The sequence below is a fragment of the Rhinopithecus roxellana genome, chromosome 10 (genome assembly GCF_007565055.1).
Source record: "Rhinopithecus roxellana isolate Shanxi Qingling chromosome 10, ASM756505v1, whole genome shotgun sequence".
Lineage (NCBI taxonomy): Eukaryota > Metazoa > Chordata > Mammalia > Primates > Cercopithecidae > Rhinopithecus > Rhinopithecus roxellana.
Window position 1 is genome coordinate 108072914 of NC_044558.1, and position 18853 is coordinate 108091766.

Sequence of the window (18853 nt, forward strand, 5' to 3'; positions counted from 1 at the left end):
TAGAGTTGTGTGAATTTTTAAAAATTCATTAAAGGTAATATATTTTAGTTGTTTTACTTAGTTTCTAAGATAAGTAAATAGGTAGTTTTAGAAATTAAATAAGTAAAATAGATTTTAACTGGTCACCTCCTTTTTAACCTCTGAGGTACTTAAGGCTTCTTTTTTCCATGGGTTTCTTCCTGATAAGTAAGCAAAAAAGCATCTTAAATATGCGAATACAAATTTTCCAAATACATTAATTTCACCAGCGATCTTCCATTTATATTAACAAAGTAGTAAGTTGTTAAGTACAAGAAGTATCATTCACCTAGTTAATTGAACATGAGAGAAATGATAGCTGAAAGTATATTAAACATAGCCTGCCAAATAAATGTGAAACATCAATAATTTAAAAAGCATTTTCCCCTTTTTCTAGAATGAAATGCATTCTTTGCTGGAAAGATACTCAGTGAATGAAGGTTTAGTGGCTGAAATTGAAAGACTACGAGAAGAAAACAAAAGACTACGGGCCCACTTTTGAAGTTCCAGTGAATACCTTAATGTTCTATAATTTGGGAAGTTTCAGGCAACACGGAACTACATAGAATCAGTATTGTTTTCATGGCTTCCAGGGAAAAAAATTTTTCAAGTGAAAGTGTGATGGGATTTTATACCAACCACTGTTTCATCTTAAAATATGTATATTTTTATATTAAAAATTGTACAGTATGTCATCTCCCAATAGGAAAGTCAACAGGATCTTTATTTTTTTGAAAGCTTTAGCCATCCACTAAGTGCCCTTTTTAAGAGAAGAAAATTGTGCATAAATATTGGTTATGTTTGTTTTTTAGTCATCTTTTTTTTTAACATATATTTTTTATTGACAAATTGCCTTTCAAATTTTTGGGGCTAGTTGAGATTTAAAGACTTTGATATGCCTTCTATTTTTATGGAGAAAGTAATTTTAAAATGGCAATTGGTGTTTCTAAGCCATTGATTAATAAAGCATAGGGTTGGCTAGTAATTATTTTGTTAACTTGATGAAGTCAAGTATGACCATTATTTATTATACATTTGATAAGACAATTTTTGGAATTTTGAATTGCACAAATTACACGATATCTTTTGCATTTATGTTACTATATTGTACTTCTGACAAATCTTTATTCCTGGGTGGTATTTTTTAGATATCTTTACCTATAAAAAATGTTTAAGATTCATAGGACTCGACAAGAGCTATCTATCTGCTGATTATCTCATTAGTAATATGCAACGTTGTACTGTAAAATTTCAATCAACATGACAACTTATAATGAGTGGAGATTTCATATTAGACACTAAATATTATAGTATTATGGCTATTTTGTTTTTCCAAGTAAGAAGTATGGTTTATTTTATTTTGTGGTCTTTATCATTAACTTTAATTCTTTCTGTACTGTGTATAATATTTTTATATTACTGGCCTTACCATAAAATTATTTAGAAAGGTTGTCAGAATAATTCATACCTCTTTGGCAATAGACAGATGTATACATCTACCTACGGTGATCTACAATTTTAGATTAAGTGAAGCTTGGGAGGGCTACTGACTTGTTTACCTTCTTGTTGTCTCTTGTCCCAAAGATTTAAACTATGTACCTTTGTATAGCTCTCCTGCCCCATTTTGACTTCTGAGATGAAAGTGTGTACTAAAATTTAAAAAAAAAGAAAAAAACTTCAGCTTACTAACTTTATGGGTTTCTGAAGTGATGGAAATTTTCAAGGATATATTTAATAAGCATAAACTTACTAATAATCACTTCCAAAAATAAAAACAGGAATATTACTTTTACCCAGTGTGGTTTATAGAATACATTTGTACTGAAGCATATAGGGATGTTAATGTGATCTTTTCCTGACAGATTATGAAAGCATTATGACTTGTAACAAGTTTACTTGTATATCACTATCTAACAGGTTTAGAAGACATAAATGTTAGTGTGTTTTGCCTACATGATGTGTTTAAATCTATTAATATTTTCCTATTGCTTTTTTTGAAAAATAAATGCGCATAATGTCTATTAAAAGAGGTGGGATAAAATAATTTTAGTAATTATGTGTACAGATGAAACGTTTGTCATGGAATTTAAATGCTAAGTAAGTATAAAAAATAAAATTTTAGATGCAGAAAATAGGGAACATGAAATTGAAATTTCATTGTTGGCCAAAATGACATGAGAGATTTACCTTCCCACCTGAAATTAAAAAAGAAAATATGTGAAGCAATTGTCAGATATTAATCCTTGAGAGAAACTCAACGAACCCCAAACACAAGAAATAAGAAAACTATGCCAAGGCATATCATTATCAAATTCCTTAAAACCAGCAACAAGGGAGAATTTTTTTTTAAGTAGCTAAAGAAAAAAGACATAGGACAGAGAGAAGAGTGTCAGACACTGGAGCAACATCTTTACTGAAAGAAAAGCTCAATTTAGAATTCTATACCTAGTGAAAATATTTTTCAAAAACAAAAATGAAATAACTTTTTCAGACTTAGAAAGCTAAAAGAGTTTGTCACAAGCAGACTCGCACCACAGGAAATGATTAAAAAAAATGCCTTTAGAAGGAAATTATACCAAATAGAAATCTGCAACAATACAAAGGAATGAAGAACACCAAAAGTAAGTATGTGAGTAAATATAAAAGTTATTTTTCTATTTTAAATTGATTTAAAAGACAATAAATTATTTAAAGCAAAATAATAATAATAGGATATTGTGTGGTTAACATACATAAAGTGAAATGTATGACAGTACCAAGATTGAGATGATAGTAACAAAAGTATACTGCTCTAAAGTTCTTATACTGACTGTGAAGCAGTATAACATTCCCTGAGAGTAAACTGATAAGAATGTGTATTAGAAGACCTAAAGCAACCACAAAAAGAAAATCAGTGAGTAAATAACTAGTAAGCCAGTAAAGGTGATAAAATGAAGTCATAAACAAATCCGAAAGAGGAACAAAGAGTCAATGGGACAGATAGGAAATAAACACTAAGATAGTAGATTTAAATAGCTGTATCAATAATTAAATGTAAATTGTCAGTTATCCTTTCTTTATAATCAGTTGAGTCTTGCTTTTTTTAAATCCAACTGTTCTGAATATAAGAAACCTACTTTATAGTGAACAGAATGCAAATGAAAACAGAAAATATCAAAATTTGTAGGAATCAGCTAGAACAGTACTTACAGGGGAATTTATAGCATTAAATGTATATATTAAAAAAGGAAAGATCTCAGGTCAGTGATGTCAGCTTCCACCTTTTTCTTTTTTTTTCTTTTAAGGAGACAGGAATTTCACTCTGTTGCCTAGGTTGAAGTGATCATATCATAGCTACCTTTAGCCTTGAACTCCTGGGTTCAAGTGATCCTTCCACCTCAGCCTCCCAAGAAGCTGTGACGATAGGCACATGACACTATGCCCAACGCTGCGTCCACCTTAAGAAGTTGCAAAAATAATAGCAGATGAACCTCAAAATTAAAAAAAGAGAATAAAGAGATCAATGGAAAACAAAATCAGTTGAGGAAATCAGTGCAATTAAAAACTTTTTTTTTTTTTTTTTTTTTTAATTTTTATAGAGGCAGCGTTTTACTATGTTGCCCAGGCTGGTCTCAAAACTGGCCTCAAGTGATCCTCCCACCTCAACCTCCCAAAGTACTAGTATTATATGTGTGAGCCACCCTGCTTCGCCTTTGTTTCCTTAAGATCGACAAAAATGATAAACCTTTTACTAGACTAATGAGAAAAAGAGACAAAATTACCAACATCAGGGATGAGAGAATTTACATCACCACAATTTCTGTAGACATTTCTGATAAGATGCCCAACCTAAATGGCTATACTGGTGAATTCTTTCAAAGATTAAAAGAAGACAATATCCCAATTTTTGACAAAAGCTTCCAGGAAATAGGAGGGGATAATTTCCAACTCATTGTTTGAGACCAACATTACCCTCATACCAAAATAAGGCAGCATCATGACAAGAAAACGAGAAGAATATTTGTCATGAAGACAGATGTAAACATTCTAAACAAGTTTTAGCAGTTTGAATCCAGTGATGGGTAAAAGAATACATATGACCAAGTGAGGTTTATCTCAAGAATGCAAATTTGGGCTAACATTAAAAATCAGTTGTAATTCACCATATTAAACAGACTAACAGGAAAATTATGTGATCACCTCAAGAGATGCAGAGAGAACATTTGATAAAACCCAACATTCATTCTTGATAAAAACTCAGCAAAGTAGGAATAAAAGAGAACTTCCTCAACCAGAAAAGGGCATCCAAAAACCCCCATCAGCTAACAATAAACTTAATGCTGGAAAACTGAATGTTTTTTTCCCTAAGATCAGAGGCAAAGTGAATGTATATTTCTCTTCTATTAAACATTCTATTAGAATTTCTAGCCGAGGCAATTTGGCAAGAAAGAGAAAGAAACAACATCCAGATTACAAAGGAATAAGTTTTAAAAAGCCTCCACTCCCAGATAACATTTGACTATAGAAAATCCAATGGAATACATGAAAATAGCTGATTAAAGTTTAATAACGTTACAGGATACGTCTATTTACAGAACTCGATTGCATTTCTATATACTTGCAACAATCAGAAAATGGAACTAAAAATGTAGCATAAAAATATGAGATCATTAAGTGTAAATTTGATAAAATACATGCAAGACCTGTACACTGATTTCTACGAAACAGTGCTGAGAAAGTAAACTTGAGAGAGACCATGTTCACAGAAGGCTCAAAATTGTTAAGTGTCAGTTTCCCCCACATTGATTTGTAGATTCAGCAAAATCCCAGTAAGAATTTCAGTAGGATTTTTCTGGTAGAACTTGTTAAGCTGATACTAAAATTTGGAAATATATAAAGGACCTAGAATAGCCAAAGCAACTTTGGGAAAATAAAACTGACAGTAGAGGTCTAGAAATTACAGCGCTGTAATTTCTAGACTCGTTGCATAGCTATTAACGCAAAAGTGCATGAACATAGTCACATAGATCAGTGTAGCACAATAAAGTTCAGAAATACACCCACACATATATAGTCAACTGATTTTGACAAACGTGTAAAGGTAATTCAAAACCTAAAACGTGAAAGGTAATCCTTTCCAGAAAAAGGATAAATTTTTCAAAAAACTGTGCTGGAACACACATGCAAAAACAAAAACCCTGATGCATACTTCACACCATCTACAAAAATAAACTCAAAGTGGATCATAGATAGACCTAAATGTAAAACCTAAAAAAAAAAAAAAAATTCTGGAAGCTAAGACAAAGATCTTCGTATGTTTGGAGTAGATTTCATGTATGCGACACCAAATGAATAATTTCCAAAAGTAAAAATTGATACAAACTGGATTTTCAAAGACCAATTAAAGTATGGCCTTAGGTACCGTTAAGATAATTAAACAACAAATAACAGACTGTGAGAAAATATTTGCCAATCATACATCTAATAAAGATCTTGTATTCAGAATATATAAAGGGATTTCAAGACAGAAGAAAAATCCAATTTTTTACATAGACAATGATTGAGATTGACACTTCACCAAAGAAGCTATGAAACTGGGTGTGGTGGCATGGTTTCAATTACTCAGGAGGCTGAGGCAGGAGGATTGCTTGAGCCCAGGGGTTTAAGGCTGCAGTGAGCTATAATCATGCCACTGCATTCTAGCCTGGGTGGCAGAGTGAGACTATCTCTAAAACTTAAAAAAAAAAAGACATGAAGATGGCAAATGTAAATGAAAAGATGCTTGTAATCATTGTCATTTAGGGAAATGCAGGCTAAACCATATGGAGATACTCCTGAATATTTATTAAAATAGCTAAAACTAAAAAGCCTGATCATACCACGTGTTGGCTATGATGTGGAACAACTGGAATTTTCATACTCTGGGAATATAAAATGGTCAAACATTTTGGGAAATGTTTTGACAGTTTCTTCAACCATTGAGCATATACCTACCATTCACACTAGGCATTCTACTCCATCAGTATTTATCTACAAGAAGTAAAAGCACATGCCCACACAAAGACTAGTACATGAATGGTCATAGCAGATATATTTGTAATAGCCCAAATCTGGAAATAATCCGTATCTGTCAGCAGATGAATGGATAAACAAATTGTAGTACATACAGTGTAATGCCACCCGGCTATGTGAAAGGAATAAACTATATTTTGTAAACAACATGAATGAATTGCAAAATAATTGTATTGACTAATAGAAGCCAGACAATAAAGGGTATATACCATATGATTCTAGTTTTCTAGAAAATGCAAACTTAACTACAGAGACGGCCATTAGTTTGCCTGCAAACAGTTGAGGAAGGGCAGGAAAAAAGTTGTACAAAGTCACAGGGAAACTTGTGGGTGATTACTGTTTATTATCTTGATTGTGATGACAGTTTCATGAGAGTATGCACGCCAATTTTCCAAATTGTATGCCTTAAATTGTGTAGTTTATTTTATGTCAATCTGTTTTTCTATAAAAGAGGGACCACTTCTAATATTATATGACATTATTGGTTTGTTGGAACCATTTTCCCCCTATGTCTCATATACTTCATATTTTTCAAAATATGAAATAATTTGGGTTCAATGTAGCACTGTACATGTTTCATTTATAGCTGCTAAGGTGTAAGAGGGTCATCAGTATTGAACTTGTAAGGATTACATTCAGATAATGTCTACTCTTACTCATTTTTCATTAATACTCATACAAATACAGAGTATGTAAACAACTTCAGCATTCCTGAATCTCTGGTTTTAAAGAAATGTGAAATGCAATGGGATCATCTGGAAATACGAAACTGAACTATGATGAAAACCTTTTTTCTGGTTTCTAAAAATTTGAATAGCACTTTATATTAGAGGCCTCTATTCACTTAAAATTTTATTTTGGAATATTTTACCTAGTTTAATAATTTCTACAGTTAATCGATTTTTAGTTTCCTTAAGTTCTTTTTGGAGCTAACCTGGTATATATTTATAAGTAAACAATAATGAGTTCAATATTTTGAATAGAGAAAATTACAAAGTTCTATATGAAGTTGATATATTTTCCTATGAAACTCAGATGCTTGATATTTATAAATAAGCAAATTTCTTTGATCACATATTATTAAAGAGGAAAAGCAATCAAATATAGTTTTACATGTCTAAAGGCAGTATTTTCTCAAAAGGTAAAATCTAGGTGTGGTCTAAAGACACTGTCAGAGAAATAGAGGCAAGAAACTATGTTAGTGCTCTTACTAAAGTTTGTTTTTCATATTTATTGAATGCCTGGCACTGTAGATAATGACATTTGTTAGGAAGATAGGAGTATTATTTAGTGGAGATCATTAAGTTTTGTTATCCAGTAAATTGTGGAGTTTTACCATTCAAAACATATTTCAAGCAAAAAAAAAAAAAAAAAGAATTACTTTGGACCAGACCGTCCTTTGAGATTGAAGAACAGTTTTGACAACTTAAAAATGACTAAAAAGCTTAAGCACCTATGATATTATTGATTATATTTTGATCATTTATTGAAATAAATTGTTTACATGTTAGTAAATATTATTTCCATTTCTAACAGATATGCTGAGGAAGGTATCTGAAATTATCTAGACCAATGAAACATGAAATTTTGAACATGAAAATTCACATATTTGTTATTCATAAAATTTACAAGATCTAATTTCAGAAATAAAAAACTAGATTTTTTTAGAAGGAAAGATCCTTTGCAAATAATAGCGCTGTAGCACTCTCACTAACAACTACCTAATTTACTTTACATTTCGTAGTGCAAAAACTTCCCAAGCATTTATAAATTGGGCATTTGGTGGTAGGGTGGGGGAAGAGTGGTGGTAACATTAGGGAAGCGTGGGTTTATCTGTTAATTACTGCCCATCACTGTCATTACAGACTTCAATGATGCATGAAATGAGAATACTTCAAAAAGTTATACAAATTCAAGCATTATTGTCTATTTTATCTCCTGATGTCATCTGAATGATATCTGCATATACTTCTCCCAGTAGTCTATCAAACTATATTTTATTCTGTTTGATGAAGTTACCAAACAAATTCAGATGTAATTTTTTTTAATTGAAAGTACTGATCAATACATTAGGCAGACTTTTTAATTTGACCTTGGAATCATAAAAGTCATAAAATGTCTGATTTTTGAAACAAAGTTTAATAAAAAGGTAAAGATAGGCCAAAATTGATGGCTTGTGTAAATGTGTTGATAAATTTAATGGTGTATTTACCCTGCCACTTTTCCATAAATTTTACATCTATGTGAAGAATTAATGTAAATTGAAATCTATGCCTCTTTATGATCTAAACACCAGTACAAATATACAGCCAAGTTAAGAATAATTCATTCTCTTTTTGGAGACTTTCTGCAGTAGTAATTCACATGTAATTTAGTACTTAATGAGGGTTATGCAACATATTGATTAAAGTTTTGAAGGTAGAAATGCTCTATCTTAATATTAAGGTGCCAGAATAATGTCCTCTAGGCTAGATAAGGTAATTAATAGCATTTCTATTCAGGAAACAAGTCTCTTCCTTTTCACAAATGTATTACCTTGGTTAAGGACCTATTGTATCTCTTATTTGAATTTTTGCCTCAGTCTCCTATTGTTTTCTCTGTTTTAATATTGCCAGAATAATGTGATTTGCCAGATATGCTGGAATTATCTGGTATTATTCTCTACTTAATGTCTTATTTTTTGTCTTTCTTCATGAGGAGTGCCTCAACTCCCTCCTCCCAAGTTACTGATTTCTTAACATGTTCTCTTTCTTACTTTTAAACATCAGAAATTTCAGTATCTTATAGAATCAGATTGTTTGAATATCCTTCAAGCTAGTGGCCTTAAACATTTTATATCTATCTTTTTAATAAAATATAAAAGTCAAAGACCACCAGACACATGCCTGTAGTCAAAATTATGGAGAACACACATCAAGAGTAACCATGGGGCATCTCAGTGAGATGAACTCCGGAGAGGCTTGTTATAAGATTGTGGCTTGTGTTTGTGATTTTTGGAGGGTTTAAAAAAGCAAGAGTTGGAGTGATGTTAGCCAGATGGCAGAATAGGAAGCACCAAATTCTCCTTTTCATACACATATGGATTTAACGATAGTAAAGAGGCCAAATGCCTCTGTGAAAAATCCGAGAACCAGTTAAAATATTCCTGCAACCCAGGGGAGCATGAAGCCAAGCACATCAAAGCCCAGTAGAAAAATAAATTGGCGACACTGTCAACAGAGCCCCTTCTTCCAGCATGGTACTGTGTGATGGAGAGGAAGCCCTCAACTCCCATCTTCTCCCTGGGAGGGAAATTAGTAGCAGGTATGTCCAGTATTCTGACCTTTAGGGTGGCTGCCCAAGGACTGGTTTCTGTCTTGCCCAAATCCAAGTACTGACAAGAACCAGGCCTCATACTGAAGCTCTGAAAACAGACTATCAAAATGCACAGGAGTATGCATTACCGAAGAGATACTCTAGATGAAGCTCCAGTGTCATGGCTCACTATGGCATTCAAGAAGCTGCAGTAGACAGATCCAGAGTGAACTTTGAAGAAGAAACAAGCAACCCTCTTCAACTAGGAGATAACATACACAAACCCAGAGAGGACCAATACCCAGAAAAGCTTGGGAGATCTTCAGAATCCCTATATGGAATGAGTGGAGAAAGCCTATCCTGTGTGAAAGCAGTCTGGGAAAGTTGACTGATTCTTCAGATGCCAAAAATCCCAACAAAAAGTAATGACACAAAGAAATGAAAACATGGCACATTTAAAAGACCAAATTAAATCTTCAGGCATTGACGCCTTAAAACAGTGATATTAATTGCCAGGAAAAGAATTCAAAATTATAGTCATAGGATGCTCAATGAATTAGAACATGGTTAAACAACTAAACAGAATTAGGAAAACAATGCATAAAGAAAATGAGAATAGCAAGACAGAAAAATGATGAAGAAAAACCAAACACATTGTGTAAATGGAGGATACAATAACCAAATTGAAAAATTCACTCCTGGGATTCGACAGCAGACTTAATCAGGCAGAAGAAAGGATCAGTAAACTTGAAGGCAAACTTTTGAAATTACTGAGGCAGAGGAGCAGAAAAAAAAAAGAATGAAGAAAAGTGGAAGAGAGCTTAAGGTACATATGGGATATCATAAAGTGAAAAAAAAAATGCATTATAGAAGTCCCAGGAGAGAGCGAAAGTGGCAGAGAAGCTATTTGAAGAAACAATGGTTGAAAATTTCCAAAACCTGAGGAGAGAAATGAACATACAAATTCAAGAAGCTCAAAGAACTCCAACTAGGATAAATCTAAAGAGACTTACACCAAGGCACATTATAATCAGGTTTTTAAAAGTCACAATCTTGAAAGCAGAAGGAGAAAAGTAACTCTACATGTAAGTGAGCTCCTATTAGATTATCGTGGATTTCTCAGCAGAAACCTTGCAGGCTAGAAGGGAGTGGGATGATATATTAAAAGTACTGGAGGAAAAAACAAAAAAACAAAACCCTGCCATGAAGAATACTACATTTGGAAAAACTGTCCCTCAAAAACAAAGGAGAAACTAAGACTTTCCCAGATAAAAAGTTAATCAATACTGAGGGAGTCCATCATCACTAGACCTTCCCAAAAAGCAATGCTGAAGAGAGCCTGACAAGTTGAAGCAAAGGACGATAAACAGCAACACAAAACCATATGAGAATTAAAACTTCCTGGTATAGGTAAATACATAGGTATATATAGAATTCTGTAGTGTAGTAATATGGGTATGTAAATCACTTAAATCTGGCATAACATCTTTTTTAAAAAGCATAAAAATTGTTATAAAGTTTTAGTTAAGCAGGATGATAAGCTCTAGAGATCTGCTGTACAACATTGTACCTAGAGTAAACAATAATGTATTATATACTTAAAAATCTGTTAATAGGGTAGATCACATGTTAAATGTTTTATCACAAGAAAATTAAATTTAAAAAGAAAAATAATCATAAATTAATGTTATCAAATTTGCAATATAAAAGGAAATTTGTGTCATCAATAACATAAAAGGGGATGCAGAGATATAGAGTTTTTATATATGATTGAAGTTATCAGGTTAAAATAAATTTTTATAACTTTAAGATGTTCTATGTAACAATTGTAATAATAATTAACAAAATAGCAATTGTAAGCCTTCTGTTAATAATTACTTTAAATGTAAATGGATCAAATGTATCAGTTAAAAGAAATAGTTTGCAATTACTTGGGAGGCTGAAGCAGGAGGATCACTTGAGCCCAAGAGTTCAAGGCTACAGTGTGCCATGATCTTGCCCATGAATAACCACTACACACCAGCCTGGGTGACATAGGGAGACTCCCCTCTCTCAAGAAAAAGCACCCCCAAACAAACAAAAAACCCCAAAACCATAGTTTGGTTGAATGCATGAACAAGATCTTTATACTGTCTATAAGGGGCTCCTTTTAGATCTAAGAACACGCAGACCAAAAGTGAAAGAGTGAAAAGATATTCCATGCAAATGGGAATCTAAAGGAGAGCAGGGACAGCCATACTTATATCAGACAAAACAGACTTTAAGGCAAAAACTGTAACAAGAGATAAAAAGGATATTATATAATAATAAAAGGTTAAATTCACCCAAATGATATAACAATTATAAATATATATGCACCTAACATTGGAACACCCAAATATATGAAGCAAACATTGATAGAACTGGAGGGGAAATTAGACAAAAACAAAACAAAACAAAATGGAAAAACCAAAACAACAACAACAACAAAAAACAAGACCAGGGAACTTTAATCCTTCACTTTTAGTTATGAATAGAACAATCAGACAAAAGATCAATAAAGGAACAGGACTTTAACACACTATAGACCAATTGGACATGACAGAGAAATACAGGACACTCCACCTAACAACAGAAGAATACATACTTTTTTCTAGTGCACATGAAACACTCTCCAAGATAGATCACATAATAAGTCTTAATACACTTAAGAAGACTGAAATCATACAAAGTATCTTCTCTGACCACAGTGAAATAAAACCAGAAATCCATAGCGGAAGGAAAAAAATATATATATGTATGTATATAAAAACTGAACAACGTATTTTTAAACAATCAATGGGTCAAAGAAAAAATGACAAAGGAATGGAAAAAGACATATCTGGAGACAAATAAAAATGAAAACACAGCATACCAAAACTTACGGGATGCAGCAAAGCAGTTCTAAGAGGGAAACTTATAGTGGTAGATGCCTATGTTAAAAAAAAAATCTCAAATCAATAACCTAATCTTATAACCCAAGGAACTAGAAAAACAAGAGCATACCAAACCCAGATTTAGCTGAAGAAAAGGAAGACTAGGTCAGAGATAAATGTCATATCAAATAGAAAAAATCAATGAAACCAAGAGTTGGGTTTTATTCACCAATAAATTGAATAACCTAGAAAAAATGAATTCCTAGAAACATAAAATCTACCAAGACTGACTCATAAAGAAACAGAAAATTTGAATAGATCTGTAAAACTTGTGAGAAGATTAAAGCAGTCTTCAAAAACCTTTCCACAAAGGAAAATCCAAGACTAGATGAATTCAATGGATAATTCTTCTAAACATTTAAAGAAGAGTTAGCATTGCTTCTACTAAAACTCTTCTAAAAGAATAAAAAATAGGGAATACTTCTAAACTTATTCAATGAAGCTAGAATTAAACTGATATCCCGATCAAAGACAAGAAAACTAGAGACCAACCTCCCTGATTAATGTTGATGCAAAAATACTAAACAAAATAATAGCAAGCCAAATTTTAAAAGATAGTAGGAAGCCAAATTCAGCAGCGCATTAAAAGTGTCACATATCATGATCAAGTGTAATCTATACGTGACACAAGGATGGTTCAACATACAAAAATCAATATGCCACATAAAATGAATGTAATATGCCACATAAAATGAAGAACAAAATTGTGTTCACCTCAACTGATACAGAAGACACTTCAGACAAAATCCAACATCTTCATGATAGAAATACCCTACAAACTAGGAATAGAAGGAGACTACCTCAACACAATGAAAGCCATCCATGAAAAGTCCATAACTAACATTATACTCATTGATGAAAGACGGAAAGATTTTTCTTTAAATCAGAAACAAGGCAAGAATACCCACTCTCACCATTACTGTTCAACATAGTATGAAAGTTCTAGCCAGGGCAATTAGACAAGAAAAAGACACAAAAGGCATCCAAATGGCAAAAGAAGTAAAATTATCTCTCTTCAGAGACGACATGGTCTTATATGTACAAAACCCTAAGGACCTCATGCAAAAAAAAATTATTACTAATAAACAATTCCAGCAAAACTGTAGGATATAAAGTCACCATGCATATATCAGTTGCTTTTCTACACACCACCAACAACCAATCCCCAAAGGAAATTAAGAAAACAATTGCATTTATGTAGCATGAAAATGGATAAAATACTTAGGAATAAATTAACCAAGGAGGCAAAAGACTTGTATACTTGTATACAAAACATTGCTAAAAGAAATCAAACAGTATAGAAATAAATGGAAAGACATACAGTGCTCACAGATTTAAGACTTAGTAAATGTTAAAATGCCCATACTACCCAAATAAATGTACAGATTTGACACAATTCCTATGAAAATCCCAATGGAACTTTTTGCAGAAATAGAAAAAAGTACCCTAAAATTCATAGGGAATCTCAAGGGTTTGAATAGAAAAAAAAAAAAACAAATTCTTAAAAAAAGGAACAAAGTTGGAGGTATTACACTTCTTGATTTCAAACATACTACAATGCAACAGTATTTAGTGTTTCTGGCATAAATATATATAAACCAGTAGAACAGAGCAGAGAGCCAAGAAATAAACTCTTGCATATATGGAAAAATGTAGTCCCAAGACTACAAAATGGGAAGACGACAGTTTCTTCAACAAATGGTGTTGAGAAAACTGAATATTCACATGCAAAACAAAGAAGCTGGACCTTTACCTTACACCATATACAAAAATTAAAATGGATTAAAGGCCAAAATGTAAGACAGAAAACTATTAAATTCCCAGGATAAAATATTGAGGATAAACCTTGGGCCATTGGATTTGACAATGATTCTTTAGATATGACATCAAAAGCACAGGCAATAAAATTAAAAATATTTTAATAATAACAAAAGATATAGGGGCCAGGCATGTGGCTCACACCTGTAATCCCAGCACTTTGGAAGGCTGAGGCAGAAGATCATGAGGTAAGGACATCGAGATCATCCTGGTCAACATGGTGAAACCCTGTTTCTGCTAAAAGTACAAAAAAAGTAGCCGGGCATGGTGGCGCTTGCCTGTAATCCCAGCTACTAGGGAGGCTGAAGTAGGAGAATTGCTTGAATTTGGGAGGTAGAGGTTGCAGTGAGCCGAGATCGCGCCATTGCACTCCAGCTTGGGCAACAAGAGCAAAACTCCGTCTCAAAAAACAAAACAAAACAAAATAATAGGTTGTATAAATAGGAAACAGTGGTAAGGTACTTTACTTAAATCTAGTACGTTAGTAATCACATTACATGTAAATAAAATGCACTCCAATTAAAAGAGAAAGACCAAGGCCGGGCGCAGTGGCTCACGCCTGTAATCTCAGCACGTTGGGAGGCCGAGGCGGGTGGATCACCTGAGGTCAGGAGTTTGAGACCAGCCTGGCCAACACGGGGAAACCCCATCTCTACTAAAAATACAAAAATAAGCCGGGTGTGGTGATGTGTACCTGTAATCCCAGCTACTAAGGAGGCTGAGGCAGGAGAATCACTTGAACCCAGGAGGCGGAGCTTGCAGTGAGCCCAGATAGTGCCACTGCACTCCAGCCTGGGCAACAGGGCAAGACGCCGTCTCAAAAAATAAATTAATAAAAGAGAAAGGTCAACAGACTAGATAAAAAACAAAACCAAGCTAAGCGCTAACTATGAGACATATTTTCAAATATTAGGCTACAGAAAGAAGTAATTAAAATAATGGGAAAAGGTATACCATGCAAAAACTAGCAAAAAGCTGGCACTAATAGAAAACTAATTTTAAGGCAAGCAGTATTACTGGAGATAAAGAAGATATTTCATAATGCTGTAAGGTTAAATTCACCTGGAAGACACAAAAATTCTAATGTTTCATGCACTTAATAACATAGCCTTGAAATACGTAAAACAGATTTTATAGCCATGAAAAAAAGACAAATTTCACAACAATTTTTGTGGAAAATTTTAATACATTTAAGTAATTGATAGAAGAAAGACACGGAATATTCGGTTTTCTTGTATTTTTAGTTCACCAAGAGGTTTTTTTTTTTTTTTTTAAATAATGAGTGGGTGCTGAGTTTTATCATATGCTTTTACATATGATATTAAATTTATTAATGTGACTTATATTGATTTTTGAATGTTATATCATCCTTACACTCTTTGAATAATCCTCATTATCTTGGATTTGCTTTGCTGTTTTTCAGATTATGTCATCTATGTTTATGAAAGAGATTAATCTTTTTTTTTAGAATATCCTTATCAAGTATGCTATCAAGGTTATGTTATTAGAAACAAAGATGCAATACTCATAATAAACTTAGAGGCTAGAGATGATTTATCCTTCTCAAGAGTGGATTTTCCCTTTGTTCTAGGTGAGCCAAGGCTGAATTTTGGTTTTGGTGGGGCTCCTTCTACCTCTAGTTCACCCTGTTTCTATATAACTCTCCAAGGATGTCAACTAAAAACTCAATTTTTTCTCTGGGATCCCTCAACTGGTGGGTCTTAAACTGTAATCTTCATCTTTTCAACATCATTAACTGCAGAAGATTTTATTACTTTGAAAAATATTATTCCATCCAGGCTTTAGCTTCAAAATTCAGGAACTGTCTTGAGGAAAAACCAGCCATATGTATGAGGTTCCTCAAGTCTTCAATTTTGTCTCTGTTCCTGAGAAATGATAAAAGCTTTGCTGGTGTCTCTGTTATTTAGGCAAAACTAGGATTCTCAGCTTCTTGTCCATGCCTAGAATTGAAAATTTCCCAGGGAAAAAGTAGCTGTAGATCATTATTAGTTCTTCATGATTTTCTCAAGAATCATATCTCCTTTAATCCTTGTTGGTTATGGATCAATCTAATGCCTTTAAACAGATGATTTTTTGAAAAATCAACTTCTCTAGTTCTCCATAGCATTGGTCTGCTGCAAGCAACTTCATTCTTCTTAGTAGCAAAAATTCTTATGCTACCTATTCTTGTTCTCTTTTCCTTTTTAAAAAAATTATTTTTTTATTTTCTGTTCCCTACTGTTAAGAGAATATATATATTCTATATGTATGCTTGCATAATAAGTTTATAGTTTTATATATATTGTTTATACTATATATATATTATTTATAAATACAAACTTTTTAAGGTTTAGATATAAACTTCTCTATTAATTGTGTATCTAACTTTTAAAGTCTAATATAAATGGTATATTTCTTTTATTGGGCAATTCAAGGACTTTTAAAAACCTTAATATTAACCATATGTCTCTGACTTATATTAGTGTTGTCAAGTACTTTAATTCTATATATCGTACCCTGCTACCCATTATTTTTGTTGTATACAGTCAATATTCATTTAGATTTGAACACAGATTTACCCTTTGTGGAGGTTGTTATTTCTTCATAGATGCCTGAGCCTCCATCAGGAGAGTTTTCTTTTGCTTTTAATATAGATTTATTGATGGTAAATGCACTGCTTTTATCTGAAAGTGTCTTTATTTTAAATTAATTCTAAAATAATGATTTCACTGGATATAGATTCATAGATCATTTATTTTCATTACTTTGAAAAATATTCCATTGTTCTGTGTCTTGTATGAGTCCATTCTCATGCTGCTATAAAGAACTGCCAGCAATCATTCTCATTAAGATAAGAGACCTCTGGACCTAATGAAGATTATAGACCAGAAGATCCTAAACTTGGAGCCTACTGCTGTGATTAGGTGTGACTTTTGAGAATTGATGGATGGGAGTGGGCATATATTGCATTTGGGAGGAACCGGAATAGTCATTCCCTATGGGGCAGACTATATTATGTCACATTTTTATCTCCAATCCTTCATTCCTACCGTATTCCTGTCTTTTGCCATTTGACTTTATTGTTTCTACTACTAAAGAGGTGGAGTATATTTTCTCAACTCTGTGACTTTGAGTTTGGTCATGTGGCTTCCTTTGGCCAATAAAGGAAAAGTGATGGTGTGCCAGTTCCAAGCCTAGAACTGAAGAGGTCTTGTATGTTTCACCTGCTCTCTTGTACTTCTGACATGGACATTAAAAGAGCACACATAAACACACAAAGCTCCCTTGGCTAGCTGCTAGTCCCACAAAGAAGATGAGAAACATGTGAAGCAGAGATGCCTTGGCTAAGGTGCTAAGCCAAACCCAGCCAGTGCAGTCCAGCTAAGAATAAACATACCATTACATGCCACAGATTTTTTTTTAGCCTTTTTATTATGCAGAAAGAGGTAAACTTCTTGACTCATCTCTATCCCAGCTGTTGTCGTTTAGAGCTTCATCATATCTTACTGAGATTTTTCCAAGAGTCTCCCAACTAGATTTCCTATTTTCCCCTTTACCTTTGTGTCTGTTGTGTACACTCTACTAGAGTTGTCTTCTTCAAATGCAAATGTGATTGTCTACAAGAAAGATCCATGGTCCTTGGCATGGCCTCCTGATCCTTCCTTGAAAATGTATCTCTTACTATTCCACATACGCTGCACTCTCATATTCCAGTCTCAGGTTCCAGAGAATGTCATCCTTGTTCGTGTCTCTGAACCATCACCTTCACTATTTTCTCTGCCTGAAAAACTCTACAAATCCTTCAGGACACTTCTTACATGTCACCTCTTTTGTGATATTTTTCCTTGACCTAAAGGTAATCATGTTCTCTTCTTTGCACCCAAACATTTATTTTCTACCATTATTACAGTTCTTATAGGATCAGGGTGATTTGTCTCACTGGACAGGGGCTGTCTCTGAATTCTCTCTATATGTACAATGTCTAGCATGATGCTTTGACCTCTGCTGAGGTGCAATATTATCTCATATAGATCAAATGTTATCAATTATTGAATAATGTTAAACACATGTAAAGATTGTTGTAAATTATTGATTTCTGTGTGGTGTATACGGTATTCCTGATAAAACTGAAATTTGATTAATCATAATCTTTCCTTCTTTACACACCAAATAATAGCATTTATAGTAGTAGAATAAATTATGAACATAGAAAAATGACAATATTTGAAGATAGTTGACATGCCCTTGATGTGTAGATATTGTGATGTGTAGATATATTCAAGTGAAATCTGACAACCAGCACACTTAAAATTAAAATGTCAAAAATCAATTATGCTTCACTTTGCATTCAGACAAATTGAACTTTTCAAAATTTATTTGAAGCACATCTTATGTCAAAAGACACCTACTCTATTTTTTGAATACTAGTAAAATGAGAAAACATTTTATTTCTCATTTTAAAAATGATCATCACACTAAATCTTTATCTGCCAAAATGAGGCTGAAGAATATCAGAATGTCTAAATATTACTATAGTGATTGAACTCTCTTTTACAAAGTTGACAAAGAACAAAGTTGTCTAAATTTAATAGTAGAAAATTGCTGGAACATCTGCCACACAAAGGACCCTGTGAAAAAGAAGACTGGGGATATAGGTGTGAGCAGATCAGAACGAGTTTTGTATGACATGGGTAAGTTTAGACTTTATCTACAAAGCA

General features: G+C 33.1%; 1 protein-coding gene across 3 annotated transcripts in view; it reads left to right on the plus strand.

The window, feature by feature from the left end:
• Positions 1-2145, plus strand: part of NEDD1 (NEDD1 gamma-tubulin ring complex targeting factor) — a 46633-nt gene extending 44488 nt beyond the window's left edge. For all 3 annotated transcript variants that reach the window (XM_010383884.2, XM_010383883.2, XM_030939658.1), the window contains one exon: positions 416-2145. In XM_010383884.2, the coding sequence (XP_010382186.1) occupies positions 416-520 (105 nt within the window). In that variant the 3' untranslated portion in view covers positions 521-2145. The remainder of the gene's footprint in view (positions 1-415) is intronic.
• The last annotated feature ends 16708 nt before the right edge of the window (positions 2146-18853 follow it).